This window comes from Octodon degus, unplaced genomic scaffold (assembly GCF_000260255.1).
Source record: "Octodon degus isolate 3935 unplaced genomic scaffold, OctDeg1.0 scaffold00031, whole genome shotgun sequence".
NCBI classification, from domain to species: domain Eukaryota; kingdom Metazoa; phylum Chordata; class Mammalia; order Rodentia; family Octodontidae; genus Octodon; species Octodon degus.
Genome location: NW_004524607.1, coordinates 12,286,514 through 12,305,736, shown reverse-complemented (window position 1 = coordinate 12,305,736; position 19,223 = coordinate 12,286,514). Strand labels below are relative to the sequence as shown.

At 51.6% G+C, this 19,223-nt stretch overlaps 1 protein-coding gene across 6 annotated transcripts in view; it reads left to right on the top strand.

Annotated features, from left to right (window-relative positions):
* Mad1l1 (mitotic arrest deficient 1 like 1) overlaps positions 1-19,223 on the top strand; it is a 356,419-nt gene that overhangs the window by 264,006 nt on the left and 73,190 nt on the right. For all 6 annotated transcript variants that reach the window (XM_023713536.1, XM_023713538.1, XM_023713535.1 and 3 more), the window contains one exon: positions 9,555-9,762. In XM_023713536.1, coding sequence (XP_023569304.1) covers positions 9,555-9,762 — 208 coding nt within the window. The remainder of the gene's footprint in view (positions 1-9,554; positions 9,763-19,223) is intronic.

Genomic DNA, 19,223 nt, shown 5'->3' with positions numbered 1-19,223 from the left:
GGCAGCTCATTAGTAGAGAGGTTGTCTAGCTTGTGTATGACTCTGGGTTCCATCCCCAGCAACATAAGAATAAAACAAAACCAGCTTTGTTCAACAGTGTGACCAACCAGGTCCACTCCTAGGAACGCACCTGAGAGATGGGAAGCAAAGATTGTGATGAACTTGCTCACCATGCTTACCACCAGCCAGATGGGAGCAGCCGAGGATCTTCAGCAGACAGATGTGTACATGAAATGTCCATCCAGGCCACAGGATGTTACCCTGCCTTACCAAGGAAGGAAGGAACATCTGACACTGCGCTGCCAAGGAAAACAAACTGATCATCAAAGGATTGATACTGTTTGATTCTATTCCTAGGAGGTCCTGAGGAGTCAGATCCTAGGGACAGAGAGCAGGACAGTGGAAGCCAGGGCTGGGGAAGGGACAGGAGTCAGGGTTCAGGGGGGACAGCTTCAGGCTAGGAAGGTGAGAGTTCTGGAGGTGAGTGGTGGTAATAGTTCCACAGCCGTGTGAATGTGCTTAATGCCTGAGCTGTGCGCTTAGACATGGTTATGATGGGAAGTTTCATATAATGCAAATTTTACCAGTTTGAAGAACAGCAGTCTTCTTTTATGGGCTTCAGAAATAATCCTAGAACAATCCAGGCCTTCTGGGAAGGGACTTGGTGGAGGGAGGACTTTGCATGTCGATAGCAAGGCATTGGGCTACTGCTCAAGGCCATCCTTTCTGTATACTGCTTGGCCATCACTGACCCTGCAACAGCTGGCCTGAACCCTAAGGCCTCTTGCCAGCTCTTGTAAGAACTGGGCTGGCTGGCTAGGCTGTGACCATTTGCTTGTTTGGATAGGGAGCTCAGGAGACCAGAGGCTGCCTTATTTCCTAAGCATCTGCTGGCCTGCCAGCCACTCACCCAGCAAATTACAGGGGGCTACAACTCAAGGACCACACACGCACGGACATGTGCACACACACACATGCACGCACACACACACTCCCCCTTCAGATTCATTGCCTCTAGTATATGCAGGGCACTGACTGGGCAAATGGAGAGCGGCTTTCAGAGAGCCCAAGTAGTTGAGGCAGTGTTGATGCACCTGGAGTTGAACCAACAAAGTGGGATAGTGAGCCAGAACCTGTCACAGTGGTCCAGGAATCCTGACCACTCACTGCCTCCATGTGGAGTCTGCCGAGGCCCCATCAGAGTGTCCCACATGCAGGGCCTACCTGCAGCCCAGGAGCCAGCACATAGATAGTATGGGTTCCGGGTCTGGAAGGCAGTGAGAGCCATTGCTAGGGGCTCTGAGGAATCTTGGGTAGTAGAGCCTGGGTGACTGCATTTAGCCTTTCCAAGCAAGTAGACTTCTGTTTCTCACTTCCCTGTAAATTGTTACCAAATCAGCTGCAGCAGCAGATATCCTTCTGACGTCAGGAAACCTGCACACAGTCACAGCATCATGGAATTGGCCATGCTAACATACTTGTCATCTAAACAGAGCCAGGGTCAGGGAAGGCTGAGGAGGATATGCAGGTTCCTGGCTGGCATGGGATACACACAGAGTGGTAGACACCAGATGCCCAGTGGCAGGGACTTGTACTCACTTAGTGCTGGCCTGCCCTTTCCTCCACATGTGTGACAGTACCCTCCTCATTGGCTTGAGGACAGGGACAACTGCTATCTCTGGGCATCATGACACCCAGGGTAAGATCCCAAGGACTGATCTAGAGCCATACAGCCTATAGTTGGTGGTGCTGGTCCCTAACTTGGGCTCTTCTGGACCCTACATGTGTGCCCAGAGAAGAATTTGTCATGTCTCTCAGAAGCACCCACTGTCTATGCTGTCTCTCAAAGTAGAAGCATACACAGGACCATCTGCTGAACACATGACCCTCCCTCCACTGAAGAAATGCACTGGGGCAGGAAGTTGTGCTCCACATTCCCTTTTAGGTGATAACCCTAGAAAGAAGAATGGGCTGGGGGATGAACTGCAAAGACCACTCATAATATCCCCTCTGGTTCTGTTGCAGCCTCTGAAGACCCCTCCCCTGAGGAGGACAGTGCTGTCTTTGCCTGTGGGTACCCTGGTGACTGTCTAGTACAGCTTTTAGCCCCATATTTGACATGATCAGTGTCACAAGCCACACTGCTTTGGCTGGTAAGGCAGTCTAGGCCTTGCTTTGGCTTTGCTACCTCTATGACTATTCGGTGTCCCAGACCAGAGGGAAAGTGGATCAGGCCCAGATTTCTGCAGAGTAAGAACAAAAAGGGAAGCAGAGATGACCTGCCAGTGCACAGGGCTTAATGAGGGAAAAAAAACCCTAAAGGAGAGAGGGACCCTGGAACACAGGGTGTTGGGCAGGGCAGGCTCTCCTCAGCCCAACACCTTCCATTGCCTCCCACTCAGGCCAGCAGGGGAAGTTTGCACCATCTGTCTTTCTCTGTCTCTTTCCTCTGTAGCAATTGGGTTTACACCTGGTATTTTCTCTGTTGTCCAGTTTTCTTGACACCTCTTGGTTCTCAGAGATTCTCTGGCAAGGCATGGGTCCTCAGATGAAGGTGGAGTTAAAGTGAACCAAGGACTTACAGTTGACAGCTGCCTGAGCATGTCCTGCAGAGAAAGGGGACAGGCTTCATGGGTAATTGCACTTTGGCCTTTGCTCCCATAATCCTGTGGCTATAACTGCACATGTGTGTACCCTGCAAAGCCACCATGAGCCCGTGGGCTATACCTTTTTGCATAGACCATTCTCACGTCTCTTTGACTTGTTTATTTTCCCAAGGGCTCTGCAAGCTGTGCAGCAGTGCTCTCCCACGACACAGGTAAGCCAATGATGCCCAAAGAGCATGTGACCTGCTCCAGGGTCACCTCCAGCTCAGGATGTCCATGCCCTGGACAGTGGGACACCAGTTCCTTGGGCTGCACCCTGGTCCCACACCTCAAGAGGCTCACACAGCATGCCTAGTACAGCCATACTGTGGGGTTGACAGGTGCTCTGAGGTGGCAGCTGTCTGTCCTTCCTCAGGTCACCGTGCTGTGTGGGGCAGGAGAAAGGAAGCATGTTTGGTCTCCCAGAGCAACACAATGTTGACTGCCCCTCCCCTTGCAGGGCACCATGTACATCTTGAGATTTTGACATGCCAAACAGGTAGCTGGGCATATGCTTCCCACCTGCCGTACCACAGGTGTCCAAGTCTGCTGTCCAAGGCCAGTTGTCAGTCCCTCTTCTTGCTCTTTGGGAACTTTGCTGACAGCTCATGGCCCAGGGTCAGAAGGTGATAGAGGTGAGATTCTACATCAAGGAGGCCAGGCCCATGGGAGGCCCAGCATTCGGCCTTTTTCTAGGTGAGCAAGGGAGCCCCTGCCTCATGTTTCTCCTGCCTGACTGGTCATCTCTGTCTCCTGGGCTTTGCCATAGGCTCAGTGCTGAGCAGGTACACTCTTCCCTGTGTTCTGATGTACTTGTTCACTAGGAGTCGGTTAGCTGTTGTTAAAGGTGCAGAGTCAGGGTACTCTGCTGCATTCATGAACGCACACCCCTTCCATGGGCTGCACAGGTCATAGTCAGTGGTGTGGCCATCCAAGGACCTGGCATTGCTGGGCTTTTGCCCTCAGACCCAGCGAACCACTAAAGTGGCCTTGCTCTTGTTGCTGAGCTGAGTCTCTCAGCAAGGAGAGGTATTGATTTAGTTTTGAGGCTGGGTGATTTATAAATATGCATGAGGATTGGCGGTTATTTAACTGTGCTTTCTAATTCTCCTCGCGTTGCTGCTTCTTCCCAGCAGGGTCTCTTAGTATTCGAGTCAGACTTGGGGTGGCAGGCGGCCCTCCCTCTCTGCTTGATGGCTGGGACCCTTTTGGGGCAGCAGGCTACAAGCGTGGATGTGATTCCCCAGAACTGGCTTCTCTGTGAGGCACTTGAGGGTGGAGGATCCCAACTGCAGCACTGCCTCACCCACTTCAGGCAACGCCTATGGGCTGTCAGCTCATCCAAAAGAGTGGGGGAAAGTCAAGTTCATGCCTCTCATGGTTCACATGGGAAACTGAGACACAGAGGGGCAGAGGCCAGCCTAAGGCCAGTGGCAAGTTAGGACAGAACTTACTTTACAGGGAGAAATAAAGCTAGCACAGGCTCGAACAAGCCCTACCCTGCAGAACCTGGAATGCAGAGGGCAGTGCCTGGCCTGAGTTCACACACAACAGATGGGCGGCATGGGAGCCTCAGGCTCCCAGCCCTCAAGTCTACCCTGCAGCCTGGTGAAGACTCCTCAGCAAGAGCTGAGGCAGCTGGATGGAAGGTGGACTTGCCCATGGCTGGCATATGCCCCACGCCCAGCCCTTTGGTCCCTGCTTTGCTGCTGTCGTTAACAGAGAATGTCATCCCCTTGCTGGGCAAGTAAAATGTTTTTGTTTAGTCAATAATTGCACCATCACGTCAAAGGAAGGTCCCCAACTTTTCCTTTTGAGATGCTTGTCAGCGTCTCAACAGTTTTCTCAGCTGTGAATCAAACAAGGCGACAAATTTTAGCAGAAGATTACAGCCATTTTTCCCCTTTCTTCCTCAAAGCTGTCATCTAGCAGCAGATTTCAGCAAAGTTGTTCATTCTCCCCATCTGCTCGTCCCATGCAGCGCCAGCCCCTGGATGGCATACTTTCTCACTGGCATGACACTCTACCCATGGAGGGTGGGTAAATTCCAGGGGGTGGCACTACTTGCATACTGGGATCTTCCCTCCCCTGTGCCCAGCCACTAGTTGACTGGAGCCCCACTTGGGACTTTATAAGGGGAGGGGCAGTCCTGGACAATACATACTGGTTGGATAGATGGACAGACATGTTTAGACAGACAGTGACCTAGTACTCTGGTCCTTAGAGGCCACCCATGTGCACCTGATGTATCTCCGGCCTTCCTTGGAACAGGAGCCACAGTATATCCAGTAGAAGTAGCACTTGGATCCCTCTGTGGGAAAACCTTGAAGCTGGACTGGCCTTGAACATTGGTGCCGTTCTTACTTTTGCCTCATGCCCTCATGGGCCCTTATCTCTGCTGCTTGGCTGTGCCTCCCATTCTAAGCTTTAAAATCTTTTGTCTGGATCCCAAGCCCTATGTCCTATGGGTGCCTACTCAGTGCTGGGCAGGAAGCACCAGGCCTGCTGCAACTCCTTGGGAGATTTTATCTCCAGGTGACTACTTGGGACTGGGCTCTGGAGTGGGGCCACCAACCCTACCTATACCAGATGCTAGCAAAGCAGCTATGCAGCACCCTGCTCCTGTGAGCACCACCATGCTTGAACAAAACAGGACCCAGGCAGGTGTGCAGGGGTGGCTGCTGAGGGTCCATGGGGGCCATCAAAGGAGGGAGACCAGGTCCTTTCTGGGACCTGCTGGCTTTCACCTCACATGTTGTTGTGCCTGGTGAGTGATGGTACTTGTAAGTCTGCAGGGACACATCTTGGCTCAGGAAATGTAATTATCACCCACTCATTGAACAAGCGTATATTTAGCACCATACCAGGCACTGTTCTCAGCCCTGACACCACTGCAGTGGACACAACACAGCCCCGATCCCTGCAGAGCTGACTTCCTCAGGTAACAGCTGATAAAATGTTCATGCTGAAGTGCAGAAAGGTACAGGATGAGGGCAGTAGGAAGTGATGTGCTGTCACCATTGTTCTCTGTAGACACAGTAGAGACCTGGAAGATAGCTCAGTGGCATAAGTGCCTTCCTGTAGACACAGTAGACATGTGTCAGGCACTGGCTCCCAGTGGGCATGAAAACAGCCTATCATTTCATGACAGTGAGCCTCTCCCCTTAGAGCTTCCAGATGCAGAAGGGTCTTCAGCCAGAAGTCCCTTCCTTCCCCACACTCCCATGGTGGCTGCCCCACTGTTCTCTGACACAGAAGTGGGTGCCTGTCTGCTACAGTATGTGCAGTGTCCCAGGAAGCAGATGGAAGGACATGGACAGTGCATGCAGCCCCACCATCAGGCTTTGTCCTGACTGGCCATCACATCTGACCTCCGTACCCAACTGCTGACTCCCTGTGTGTGAAGTGGAGCAATAGTCTTACTGAGTCTCCACTAGGGTGCCTGTCCACACTCAGCACCAGGTAGACACCATCTCTCCCGTGATTGCCTGTTCACTCCTCACCTCCAAGATGCACCAGACCTAAAACCTCCACTGACCTCCACAGCCTTACACTTCCCCCTAGTCTTGTGCTCCTGTCTGCATGGACCAGGAGTTTCACTCCTGACTTTTTGAGGACAGTGCAGAAGGTTCCAGGTAGCAGGTATGTCTGGAGACCACCAGGCCCTGTGCTTGTGGCTCCCCACTGTTTCACCTGCTCTTACCTGCATTGCCAGGTCCCTAGCCACTTTTTGGATATCCTGGACAGAGCTTGTGTCCTACCTGTCATTGTCCAGCTCCCCTCCTTGCTCCCCTCCCTGAGTTATCTCTAGAAGGCTCTGCTACCTCTGAGTGTCAGATAAAGTCCATTTAATGTATAGAAGCAGTTAAGCATGCAGGGAGCAAAAGGAGAAAATATTGTGCACACTTGAAAATTATGGGAAAATATGATTTGTGCTTTTGGGGCTGGGGAGATGGCTCAGTAGAATAAGTGCTTCCCTGGCAAGCGCAAGGGTCTGAGTTCAATCCCTGGTTCCCCCCCCCAAAAAAAATTGATTTGTACCCTTGAATGTGGCTTCACTGGCACATGGTTGCTGTCCTGTCTGTCGTGGCTGCTTTCTTGGCCACAGAGCTGGGTACTTGGACAGAGCACCATGGAAAACCCAGACCAACCAGCTGACTCCACAGGAGTGCTGGACCAGCTCTCCAGTTCCCTAACTGGCTTCTCTAGCTCTGTGAGGGGAAGGAGGCTGGCATATGTCCACCTGCAAGGTCCCAGAGATGGGGCTCTGCCAGGGCTGCATGAGCAGTTGGATTTTTCACACTTGGTTGTATTCCCTAGACTGTTAAAATTGAGTGGAATAACAGTCCCTTGCAGCTCTGACAGTGATTCAGCTGAGTTCCAGGTGTGCCTTCATCCTTTGCAGGTTTTACAAGGTTCTCATAAAGCCTGTGAGGAGCCTGGGAATCCTGTCTCATGCAGCTGCTGTGGCCCTCCCCTCCCCTCCCCCCTGGCCTCACCCTTGCCAGCTGGAGGGACAGCACAGAGGATAGCACCCAGGCACTGTGTGTGCAAATCCAGCTGCTCCCAGCAGTATCCCTTGCCATCACTTTGTTATCCCTGGGTCTTTGGCCCATGCCAGTATCCTGTCCCCCTTGACCTCTTAGGTGAGGGGACTTCAGGACCAGAAGTTAGCATGTTTTTATTCCAGAGAGGCACACTGGGGCAAAATCTTACTTTGTCTCCCCCAGGCCCCACTTTTCTTTGGAGGCATGTCCTGGCGAGTCTGGGTGGCTGGTCAGGGGCCAGCAGGCTCTGGCCCCAGTGAGGGACATGAGGTGGGCACATTATGTTCTAGGCCATCCTGTCCTTTGGTGGAGGAACAGTAGTCCCCAGCAGCTTGAACTACTGTGAGGCTGGAGGCTGGAGGCTCCTGTGCTTAGCCAACTGTCTCCACCCAGCCTCTCCCAGGACCACCTGGTGGTCTGGGTAATGGATACTATTTCCTCAGTGGTGGGCACAGGGGAGTTCCTACCTGTGAGAATGCGTGCTTTGTGGCTCAGTGTCTGTCCCTGACAGATACTATGGCTTCTGCAACCTGAGGGTTTAGCTCCAGGCCCAATATCATACTGGCCCATCCACCCTGGGGCACCACATCCCTGAGTCACACATGCACTGCCAGTGCTGTCCCCAGCCAGGGCCTCCTAGGAGTGGGATCCAGGCCTACCTCAGCCTTAGTGGCCACTCTGCAAAAACCTAGTGAAACCGCTGGGGCCCTGCATTGGCCTGTCCTCCTGGAGGAATCCTGAGGCTCAAGGCAGTCGTAGCTCCTTTCTGTGACCTTGTAAGTCTTTTCAGACCCCACGGGGAAGTCCATCTTGGGTCAGTGAAGGGGCTGGACAGCCTCCAGTCTCAGGAAGGTGGGCACAGTGTACATAAGCTGCCTGCAGCGAGCTTGCTTGTGCTGCTGCGTACTGGGCATCCATCAGCCTGTCCTGTATGCCAGTGCCATGGGCACCCACTGGCTCAGCCCAGTTGCATGGACGCCTTCCAAGTGCACACCAGCTCTTTGGGTCTCTTCTGTAAAATGTCTGTTCATGTTTTTTGCCCATCTTCAAATGGAATTTTCTGAAATGTTCTTGCTTAAGTTTCTCGAGTCCTCTGCCATGGATGGGTCAGGCCTCTCCCCACACTGCCAGGGCCCTGTGCTCCAGTGGGAGAGCAACACTGGCTGATCATGAGTCTGGGGTCCTTCCTCCTTTCCTGGATGATAGCACTTAATGTTCTTTAAGTATATACTCCATGGTCAAGAAGATGTTACCTTTGTGATCCTTCTAGAATTAGCATTTGGGTGTGGCTTGAGCTTGAGGGCACAAGGGTATCTAGCTGTCCCTTGCTCTAGGAGTGCCCATTTCCTTGACTATAGACTCTAATGGGATGTGATGTTTGGGGGATCTGTCGTGGTTCCTCTCCTTTGAGGTCCCTGAGTGGGCCTGGAATATGACAGGTAGGCCACACTGCCCCTGCGAGATGTAGTGATGGAAAATGATACGGGGTCTATGGGGACTGTCTTCACTGCCTTCCCAATTTCTCCACAGTCTAAAAGCACTCTAAAAAACAATGTCTTGTTTGCTTGTTAATTAGGCAATTTTTTTGGTACTGGGACTCAAACTCAGGACTTTGTGTTTGCCAGGCAGGCACTTGTGCCATTGAGCTGTATCCCCAGCAGCTGTTTGCTTGTGAATTAAGGACCATCCACTTACACACCTATGTAAGTGTGAGAGAAGATAAATGTATTACCTCCCAGGCAGGTCTTCACTGTGAATTAGTAAGAGCTCAGTCATTTGAATATTTACATCATGATGCGTTCTTAAAATTATTATTTAAGCTGGGCATGGTGGCACATGACTGTAATCCCAGCATTCAGGATGCTGAGGCAGGAGGATTACTGTGACTTCAAGGTCAGGCATAGCAAAACCTTATCTAAAAAGACAACATAAATAAACCTGATATTTAAATCTGAATCCAGTGGTGCATACCTATAACACCTACACTTTGAGAGACTGAGGCAGGAGGATCTCAGGTTTGAGCTTGATGTGGGCACCTCAGCAGCTAAGGAAGAGCCTGTCTTACAAAGTGGTTTGGGATGCAGCTCAGTATGAAAGTCCTGGGTTCAGTCCCCAGGACACCAAGGCAGGGGCTTCCTGTGTACTGAGGGTTGTGAGGTCCCAAGGAGTCTGTGGCACCTGCTATCTTCCCACAGCTCAGTGACTCTTCAAGGTCGGTTGGAAGCAGCCTCGCTCCATATTGAGCAGTGGGTGAGCAGCACCTACACAGGTGAAGGGACCACCGAGTCTCTGCCAGCTATGTGACTCACTGGCACCCACAAAAGTCCCTCAAGATGACCCTGTGCTGTGCTTGGTCCCACAGGGTGACTATGACCAGAGCAAAACCAAAGTGCTGCACATGACCCTCAACCCCACCAGCCTGGCCAAGCAGCGCCTACGCGAGGAGCGGGACCGGCTGCAGGAGGAGTGCGAGCGGCTGCGGGGGCTTGTACATGCCATGGAGAGAGGAGGTCCAGTGCCCACCGACCTGGAGGCCACCACAGGCCTGGCCTCGTCCAAAGAGGTGGCAGGTAGGCCCCTTGTCTGGCCTTCTTCCCACAAATGGGTCCCACAGGTACCTGTCATGCCAGAGCAGCAGGTCCACATGGATGGCTGAACAGGGCACACCAGCCCCATGTTCCACACAGCTGCTCTGTGTCCCCAGGGGCTGTGCAAACAGGGTTAGTCATCCATGTCTGTGGGCAGCAGGAAATAGCTCAGGCAGCTGCGGAGAAGCATGCAACCACGATCTTCTCAGATCCCTCAAACAAATTAATACCATTTATCAGTTGCTGTGTGCCCCATTAATCATGAGCAAATCCAGTCCTCCATGGAATCAGGGCCATCTTTCACTGCACTAAGTACCCTTCACAGCCTGGGGCCCTGCCACAAAGGCCTTTGAGGCCGGCCACCAAGTCATTGCCTGCACCGCTGGCTTCAGTCTATAAATCAGGGTTCCAGCCTTGGGATCTGTTCTTGTCACCTCTGATGCAGCAAAGCGACAGGTGGAATCTATGTGGAGTCTGTTTACACGGTGCCTTGCCTCAGTGTGTCTGCCCTGCAGCCTGGGCTCAGTGATGTTGGAGTGCCTGGCTGTTCACCACACTAGGTCTCATGGTGGCCTGGCGACAGCAGCTCTGATGTTGGTGACTCACCTTGTCACTGTGCCCTGGGGGATGTTTAGAGGGGCATCCGTTTCATTTTGTTTTGGCAGTCCTGGGAATTGAACCCAGGGCCCTTACATTGAGCTATACACATACCCTCAGTCCTTGTCAAACCTTTTTTTTTTTTTTTAATTTTGAGATAAACGCTCAGTAAGGCACTAAGTTGCCTTGGCTAGGTTAGAACTTGCAGTCCTCCTGCCTCAGCCTTCCAGAGTGTTAGGGTTATAGATGTGTGCCACTACAGTGCCTAGCTGGCTGCTGTTTTCTTGCTATGCATTTCGTGGGTTTTTTTCTGCATTGCCTTTCATTCTGTGAAGCCCTTTGCTATTTGCTTCTTCTGTATATGTCAGCTCATTCTGTTCAGTCCTGAGAGCTTCCTCAAACTGGAAAAGTGTAGCTTAGCTGTCATTTGGGTCCTTCCTAAAACACAGCATGTTGAGAGACGGATGGCTTTCATTCTCCAAATTAGCCCTTTGTCGTCCCTTCCTGTTTGCTCCCACCTTGTATTGAGTGCTGAGATGGTGACCCAGGACTGTCACAGGGCTAGTGTGCAGATACTGAGTTGCGAGACCTGAAAGAAGCCAGGCCAGGGTTGGAGTAGCCATCTATTCTCCCTTGCGTCAGCTGTCACTTATGCAGTCATAGCCCTGCTGGCAGGGAAGCCTAGAAGTCCTTACAGAGAGCCTGGAACATAGCAGATGCTCAGTAACTGCATGTCATCTGTATTTTCATTGTCTTTGGTCTTGTTCCTGGGACCCCATGGCTATCCTCAGCATGTGATGTCTCCAGGACCCCACCAACCACTGTACCCAGTTAGCCAGTGTCCTCCCCGAGGCTGGGGCTTCTGCACTGCCGTGAGGCCCAGCTGCCAGCAAGCAGAAATCTGTGCCTGTAACATCTGAGGGGACTGAATCTGCCTACACGCTTGTTCACTGTCACACTTCCTGCTCGCAGGGTTACGGCAGCACCGCCTGGGTGTGCGTGGCCCTGCCTCCGCAGCTCAGGTTTTCACATAGGCACTTACATTGGCCTTATCACATCCCATCTTGTTGTAGTTAGTTTGCAAGGGAATAGATTTGATATAGGACACATAATTTATACAATTATTTATAATATTCCTCCAAAGAAGTCAAATGCAGAAGAGTGTGAGAGGTCTGTCCACGTGCTAGAGACCCAAAGAATCCAGCTGAGGCCCTGGATCTCATGGCACTGTCCTTCATGAATCCAGCTGGAGGCCTAGAGCCACAACAATGTCTCATGCAAGTCTATGCCAAGAATCTGTCCTGGGAAGAAGGCCCAAAGGTCAGTGTTGGAAGCTGAAAGGTCTGCATTAGTGATTTGCAGCTGGAAAGTGCCACTCAAGGTAAGGACCAGAGCTCTTGAGGAGGAGGACTGCAATTGTCCTCAGTGTCAGCAAGTTCCTGGCCTCTTTCAGTGATAAAAACAACTGAGTTCATATCAGGAAAAACAGCATGACAAGATTCTCCGGGAGAAGCAACAGCACCCTCTTCTCCTCCAGTTCTCTTTTTATACTGTTGGCAGCAATCCTCAGGTGGGCCTTCTACACCCAGAACCATGTTAATTCAGTTCAGCTGGGTGTTACAAGTTGCCCATTAGTTAATCCACCACATATCCCATTCTCTAGTGCCCAGAAATTTTCCAGAGCCGGACCTGGAGCAGAGACCCTACTCTCTTCCCTTGTGCAGCAAATGAAATAAGTGCCATGGTATGAGGACCACCTGGGCATGGGGCTGGTTCTGCAGCTACTGCTCTGAGCACCTCACTATTTGAGGTCTTTATGCTTCTTTCCCCTTCCACTCCAGACTTTGATTTCTTACTGGCACCCTCTGCTTGACAGCAGCCAGGCAGAAGGGGACTGCTAGAACTGACACACCTGCCTGGTCATGTGCCCCCAGTAGCACACAGAGCCCTAGCCTGGCCCAGGCTTGATAACAGCAGGCTGTGATAAAGGTCCCCTGCTGCCTGATAGATTTGGTGGCCTTTGCCATGTGTTCCACTTCTATGCAGCCCAGCTGGGAAGCAGAAGCCAACAGCAAAAGAAGGCCCTCCCTTGAGATTGCCCAGCAGAGGGTGGCAGGTCTAGGTGTCTTTCTGGCTCCCACCACACAAGTACTTTGTGGTCTGGGCTGCCTGACCACAAATGCCAGCCTGCGTATCCCTGCAGGATGATTTCTCTGAGCTTCTGCTCTCTGTGTGTCACTGGAATGTTTTTGTCAGGTCTTTGTAAAAGGCTCTTGGGAGACACACTCACCATTATGGATGTCACAGATTGGTTTGAGCCTCAGCCCAGGGACTGCGTTGTTCACTTCTCTAGTAAAACCTGCTGTGCTGCTCCTGTCATCCAGTCCCATGTTGGCCTTGGGTGCCTGTCCTAGGAGGCATGCCATGGCACATGTTCAAGGCTGCAGCAGATAAGCTCAGAAGATGGGTCTCCACCTCTCACTTGGGGGATACTGAGGAAACCCCCAAGCTTCACTTAGGGAACAAGTCAGTTGCAAGATTGCCTGGAATTTAGAAGATGAAGGCAAGCAGAGGTTCAGCCAGATGTGGGCAGCTACAGGATGGGGAGAAGACCCAGAGGCAGTGTAGGCATTTCTGCTCAGGTGGCCAACTGTACCTCCTAATCCCAGGTCCCTGGGTTGGCTTTTATTTCATTTTCCTTAAGCTTATACCCACAGAAAGAGAAAAAATGTGGCCACAACATTCACGTTGGAAAAATGGGTGGCTGAAGGGTTGGTAACCAGGCAGATTGAGGAAAAGCTGCTTCTAAGCTAGTGCATAGGACAGGATCCAGGATGATCAGGCCACAGAATTCTGAAGGGGCACAGGATAGTAGCCAGGGATACTGGGAGGGGGTGGCTCGCTAAGCTGAAGAGGCTGGAGGCAGCATAGTGGAGGCGTGAACAGAGGGTAGATGGTAGGAAACAGGGAGCTAGATATCTTGCAGATGGAAAGGGGACCAAGAGGTGAAAAAAAGGAGACAGAGAGAAAGGGGATAAAAAGTGAATTAAGATGTATTATGTAAATATGCCAGTTCTTATTGTGAATGTAATCATCATGTATTGTAACAACGATGTACAATAAAAATAAATTCTTAGGTGCAGATTCTCGGGTACCAGCTCTGACCCCTAGAGTCAGAAGCCCTGGATGGGCGCCACAATCTGTTTGTGAGCCCAAAGGACTCATCTTCACCACAGCTCTGAATAGGTCTAGTCAAGGAGAGAGTGCTTTGCAGGTGCTGAGACAATCCCAAGGTTACAGGCAACTTACCCAGAGAACCTACAGACCTAGGACTGTGGCCAACTCAGTAGAAACGTGGTATAGCCAACAATGGCAGGCCTTGCTGCCTGCTCAGGGTTTGCCTAATAATGATGATGCAAATAGTCAGGGATTCCCAGCATCTAACAGAGGAAATACCCCAAGGTGAAAAATAGCAGAATAAAGAAGAAAATCAGTCCATAGGGAACAGAGGACCAGAGCAGAGGAAAACTGTCCTGCTTATGCTGAGAGGGGTAAGAACAGGCTTTCAGTAGTTCTACAGAGCATGGTACCCAAAGGAAATTGAAAGAGAAGAAAGTGGACTTTGGGGAGCTAAAAACACTTAGAATTAAATGAGAATTTTTGTAGATTTATGAGATAAAGTTTAAAGAGTTTATCTGAAAGTAGAAGGAATTGAGTTCAATCCCTGGTTCTGCCAGAAAAAAAAAAAAAAAAAAAAAAAAGGAATAGATAGGTGTAGAAAAAGGGTAAAAAGGTAAGAAACATGAGAGGACTGGTCCCGGAGGTCCAGAGCAGAGGCAGGGGAAGCAGGACAGAGTACACAGAGCCTTCAGAAATGTTCCCCAGAGCAGGGGAGCTGGCACCATACTGCAGAAGATGTTCAAAAGGTCCTTAGCACAGAAGCAGAAGACCCTCCCAAACACATTATCACCACCCTCCAGGGCATAGAGAACAGAGAAAAGACCTTTTAAACTTCTGGAGAGGAAAACAAGACATCCCTGCCAAAAGGTAGGGGATCAGATCTATGTAATGCTTCCCCACAGTGCACAGGCAGGATGGAAAGTGACCTGCAGCTCAGCAGGCTGTGCACCCCAGCTACCCACCCAGGCAAATCCAAAGGAGGGATCACATGCATTTCTAGATGAGCAAGATCTTAAATATTTGCCTCCCATATATCCTTTCTCAGGAAGCTAGTCGAAGATGTGTTCCAATAGAATGAGGGTGTAAACGAAAGATACAGAGCCCAGGAGATAGGGAAAGCACAGACTATGAGCTTTGAAAGCAGTTGGCACCGATGGAACCTATCAGTGTTCTAAGATGTCCTCAAAGAAAGGAGATGTGGTCAGAGCCTTCCAAGCCACATGCTGATATGCATTGCCATGGGTATAGGTCCTCTGTTCTCTAAGCTGCTGCCTCTTGTGGCACGTGGTCACCTCCCTCATGCTCACAGAAAATGTCACAAAGTGCCAGTGTAGACAGTATAAGATAAGATGGTGCCTGAGTTAGTGACAAGTGTGTACAAAACTAAGCACACAGAAAAGCACAGGCAGTCACTAGCTCCACCTGTGCAAGAAGAAAAGTAATCATGGTTTTCCATGTGGCCCTACTGTGACCAGCATCTGTATGATCGCTGGAGAGCTAGGGCCAAATTTAAAGCTATGAGCTGGTATGTCAGAAGGATGGAGCTGTAAGGCCATGTGGAGGGTCTGAGGAGGCAGAGCTGAATCCTTGTCTTCCTGGCAGGAAGGTGGTAGATAATGCCTAGGTCATCAGATCCAAAGATGCGATTGAAATGTGCTTTTACATGGAGAAATGTTGTTTGTCCCAACTTGAGCAACTGCAAGATGAAAGCCAAGGTCTCAGGGAAAGAGCAGGAAGCAAAGTGAGGGAGATGGCTGCTCCCTGACAGATCTGGCATGGCCAGACTCTAAAATATCAATTTTGCTTAAAAACAAAGTCTGATGTTGAAGAGAACAAAGCTGGAATGCAAGCTTGTGGAAGCCTGGTGAGCCACAGCCCTCCTGCAGGCCTCTAAGGGTGCTTGGGCCATGAGCAAGTAGCTGAATTCTAAGATATCCTGCTTTTCCAGCACTGTCCATCCACCATGCAGGTGGAAGGAGGAGTCAGGTCCCCTGGACCCCCTTCTTGGACTCCTCTGGGACAGAGTGGTTGTCTTGGCAGGGTGGGTCTCTGGGAGGTTGGGGGTCATGATCGGTTTTTTGGTCAGCCCTAGGCTGTTCAGGGGCTCCCATCTGGAAGTAGGAGAATAATTGCAGGGGAGGATAATTGGCATAGTGAGTCACCCCGTTGTGTATCCTATACCTGCAGATCCATTTCTCCTTGCAGATGAGGGGACTAAGGCGTGAACAGGTGAAGTTGTAGACAAGGCCTGGCATTCCCCCCAGGCCAGGGTGTACCCACCACCATGGCCACATTATCCCTAAGTTGGTTCAGTCCTGCTGGGCAGCAGCCTCCCTTCCCTAGGGAAACTGGTTGGAGTGTCCAGGTATCTCCCTGTGGACCCCAGGCAGCAGGTGGGCAAATGGCCATAGCTTTGCTCTTGCTGAATGGGCCACTGGCCTCAGTGTGGCTGAGTATACTTCTGCTTGCCAGGCTCCAAGTAGGCACAGTCTTGACTCAGTGAACCCTTTAATCATTGGCATCCCACACATGGGCCATGTAGCACAGACCTGTCACAAGAGGCAGAGGTTAGTAGATGGTGTTTTCCTGTCCTCAAGTAAGGGACAGAAAGAACAGAGGGTGAAATGGTTGAGGAAGGAACCTGCTGGCCTCGCTTTCTTGGGCAGATCACACTGTGATCCGTGTAAGGCTTCCACTGTTCTCCACACATGGCCCAGAGCTGGAGAAGATGTATAAATAAGCACAGTGGCCTTAGCCTTCAGGAGCAGCTGTGCTCCAAGTGTGACACCCTTGGGTGGTTCTTCTGGCTTCCCTGATAGGAATCACCACCCTTGACCAGGTCTCAGCCCACGAAGCCTAGAGTCCAAGACCAACCTCCCCAAGCCACTCCTGGCTCTGCATGGCCCCCTACCGTACCCAGGCTGTGCCAGGAGACCATTAATTGCAGTTTAATTAGGCAACACATTAATATTAAAACAATCTAATCTTGTCAGGGTGACACATTGAAGGTGATCAAATTTGTCACTGCCTGTATAGACACAGTGGATTCCAAGGTGTCTCTGGGGAAGGAAAAAGGAAGTGGCCACCTGAGTCCCTGTCCCTGTGCCACCTACTATGCCCTGAGAAAGACGGCATCCCCAGGGGCTGGTTTGGGTCCTGCAGAGAGCAGCACCTGCTTTCCATCCCCCCTTGCTTCCTCACCTGCTGCCTCTTCACACTGACTCACCAACTTCCACTCCCCTTCCCTGGCTGCCAGCAGGGCAGTAGGTACCAGTGCTGTGCTAGGAGCCAGGGCACAGGCCTGTCCTTAAGTCATGGTCCCATACCCTCTTGTTCTTAGGTCAAGGCTGTGGCCTCCCAGGTCCTATCTTTTCATAAGGAAGTGTGAGTTTGAGGATGGAAGTTAGGCAGCTCAGACATGGGGTTCAGTGTGCCAGGCCTTTGTTACCCATGGCCTCAAGCCAATGGGATGTACACCTGGCCTACTGTGTGCAGGTAGCTGCTGTGTGCTCCAAGCCCAGCCTTTAACCTCATGTTGCAGGTAGCTGGGCAAGGCCCTCTGAGCAGGCATGTCCCCCACATTCCCCAGGCCAGCAGTGAGCTCTCTTGGATGGGTGTGGGATTCTGGGCTAGCAGCTCTTATCTTTACAGTCAGTGCTGCTGTGCTGCCCTCAGCCCCCATGGTCCCCGACACGCAGTTTGAAGTCATTCTGACAACTACATCTTGACATGTGTAACAGGCGGACATGCAGACGCAGGTCCTGCAGTGGGATCTGTAAGTCAGCAGTCAGGACAGGAGAGCATGCCCTGCAGAGCCAGGCCTGACGGATTCTGTGCGTGCTGGCGAACTGTGTGACAGCTGTGGTGCAGAGGGATCCAGCTGGGCCATGACTTTTTCCTGCCAGTGTTCATCTCAGTAGACAACGAAAGCAAAGCTGTGCTCTGCACTGGCCTCTTGGGCACCTGTTAATCTTGCTTGGTGAGATGCTGACATCCCTGTGCCTTGGCCTTGTGCTTGCTGATCTTAGCAGGTTTGTGCTTTTCTGAATCTTCGTGTGCTGCCTAATTTAGGGTTCTACTTGCATGTTTTTGAATACTGGGGTAGGAAATTGGAGATCTTTTTTTAAGTTCTGTGAGAAATGCTGATTTATGCTGGCTTTGGCAGGCGACTTCAAGGTCTATGTTGCCTCTGAGGTTTTCTCATGCCCTTCTCTGTGTGGAACAGTTGAGTCCTGGACAGTGGTCCAGCCTTAGTGCACTTCTAAGCCGTAGTGTGCTGCCTAGGGTTCGAATCCACATACCTAGCTCACAGAAACCCTTAGAACCAATCACCCTGTTCACAGGCCACCAGTCAGGCTGTCTTCTTCCTGCTTGGGGTCAGTCTGTCTTCTGTTCTCCAATGCAGATGTTGCAGGCACCCAGAAGTACTCTCCTAGACACACCCAGAATATGTTTAGCCCATACCTGGGTATCCTGGCCCCTTCAGGATAGAACAGAGTCAGCTCCCAATCAGGGCCTCCCCATGGGCTGGATGGACACTGAGTGGTGGCAGCTGAGCCTTAAAGCACTCAGGAGGAGCCAGTGGGGAAGTATAGAGTTAGGATTGGGCAGGAAGCTGGGCCCATGTATGCACAATGGTGCTCCACTGACCCTAGGGCTGCTGCTTGCCTTCAATGCTGTATCCTCACTGCACTCTACCCTTCTTGGGGCTGCTTTGACCCCACCTGTCACTGCCCTGCCTCTGACCAGCTGTCTGACCGTGGGCTGCCCTAGCCTTGCTCCCTGAGCTCTGAGCCGAGGCTGAGCTCCATACCCTAGAGTTGTGCTGAATTCTCTTCTGAGCCTGGGCACTCGGTAGCCTGCAATGTGTGCTTGGTGTAGTGGTGATGAGGGTGGCTGCCAACTGCCTGTCTAGGACAAGTGAGCCGGGCTTGTGAGCAAAGAAACAGGAATGGCACCACAGGAGGGTCCCTTCCCCGTGGTTCTGCTTCACTCAGCAGTTCCACAAGTGGTGATAGCTGTTTGGACCTAGGTCCTGCCTTCATTGATCAGTGCCCAGACATCCAAAGTGTTTGTGAAAAAGTAACAGTTTCCAGGAACCACCCTAGGGCTGGTCCTGCAGCACTGAGCATTCGCAAAGTCTGTGGGAAGGCTGCTGCTGGATTGGGCATGGCTGTAAGACACCAGCAGGGTGGGCACCATCTACTGGGAAATGGCCCTGGCTGCAGAGGGGAAGACAACCATGTTTAGAACTGGATGGGGCCCAGGTGACATGCCAGACATGATCCCTCCGTCCTTCCCTCCACCCCCACCCCACAGGGTTCTCCACTGCTCCAGCACCCCTGCAGTCCCAGATCACAGGCTCCACTGTCCTTGGGATCACATCAGGATTCGGTGTGATTTCATTTAAACTATCAGTTGAATTGGGAGCTCTGTAGTGCCTGACAGTGTGGTGGTCACGTCAGTCTCCCTCAGCGAGGCTCCTAAGCAAAGTCAGGCCCAGCCCTGCCTCAATATCCCTGCTGGGTTTGATGGAAGTGGCCAGCCTGCTTGCCTCCTCTCAGAAGGTTGTAGTCTTCAGGCCTCCAGGCTTCCATTTCTAACTTCTCTTCCAGAGTAAGACAGTCCCCACTCTGTTCCCTAGGCCTCCACTTGGGCCTCAGTGC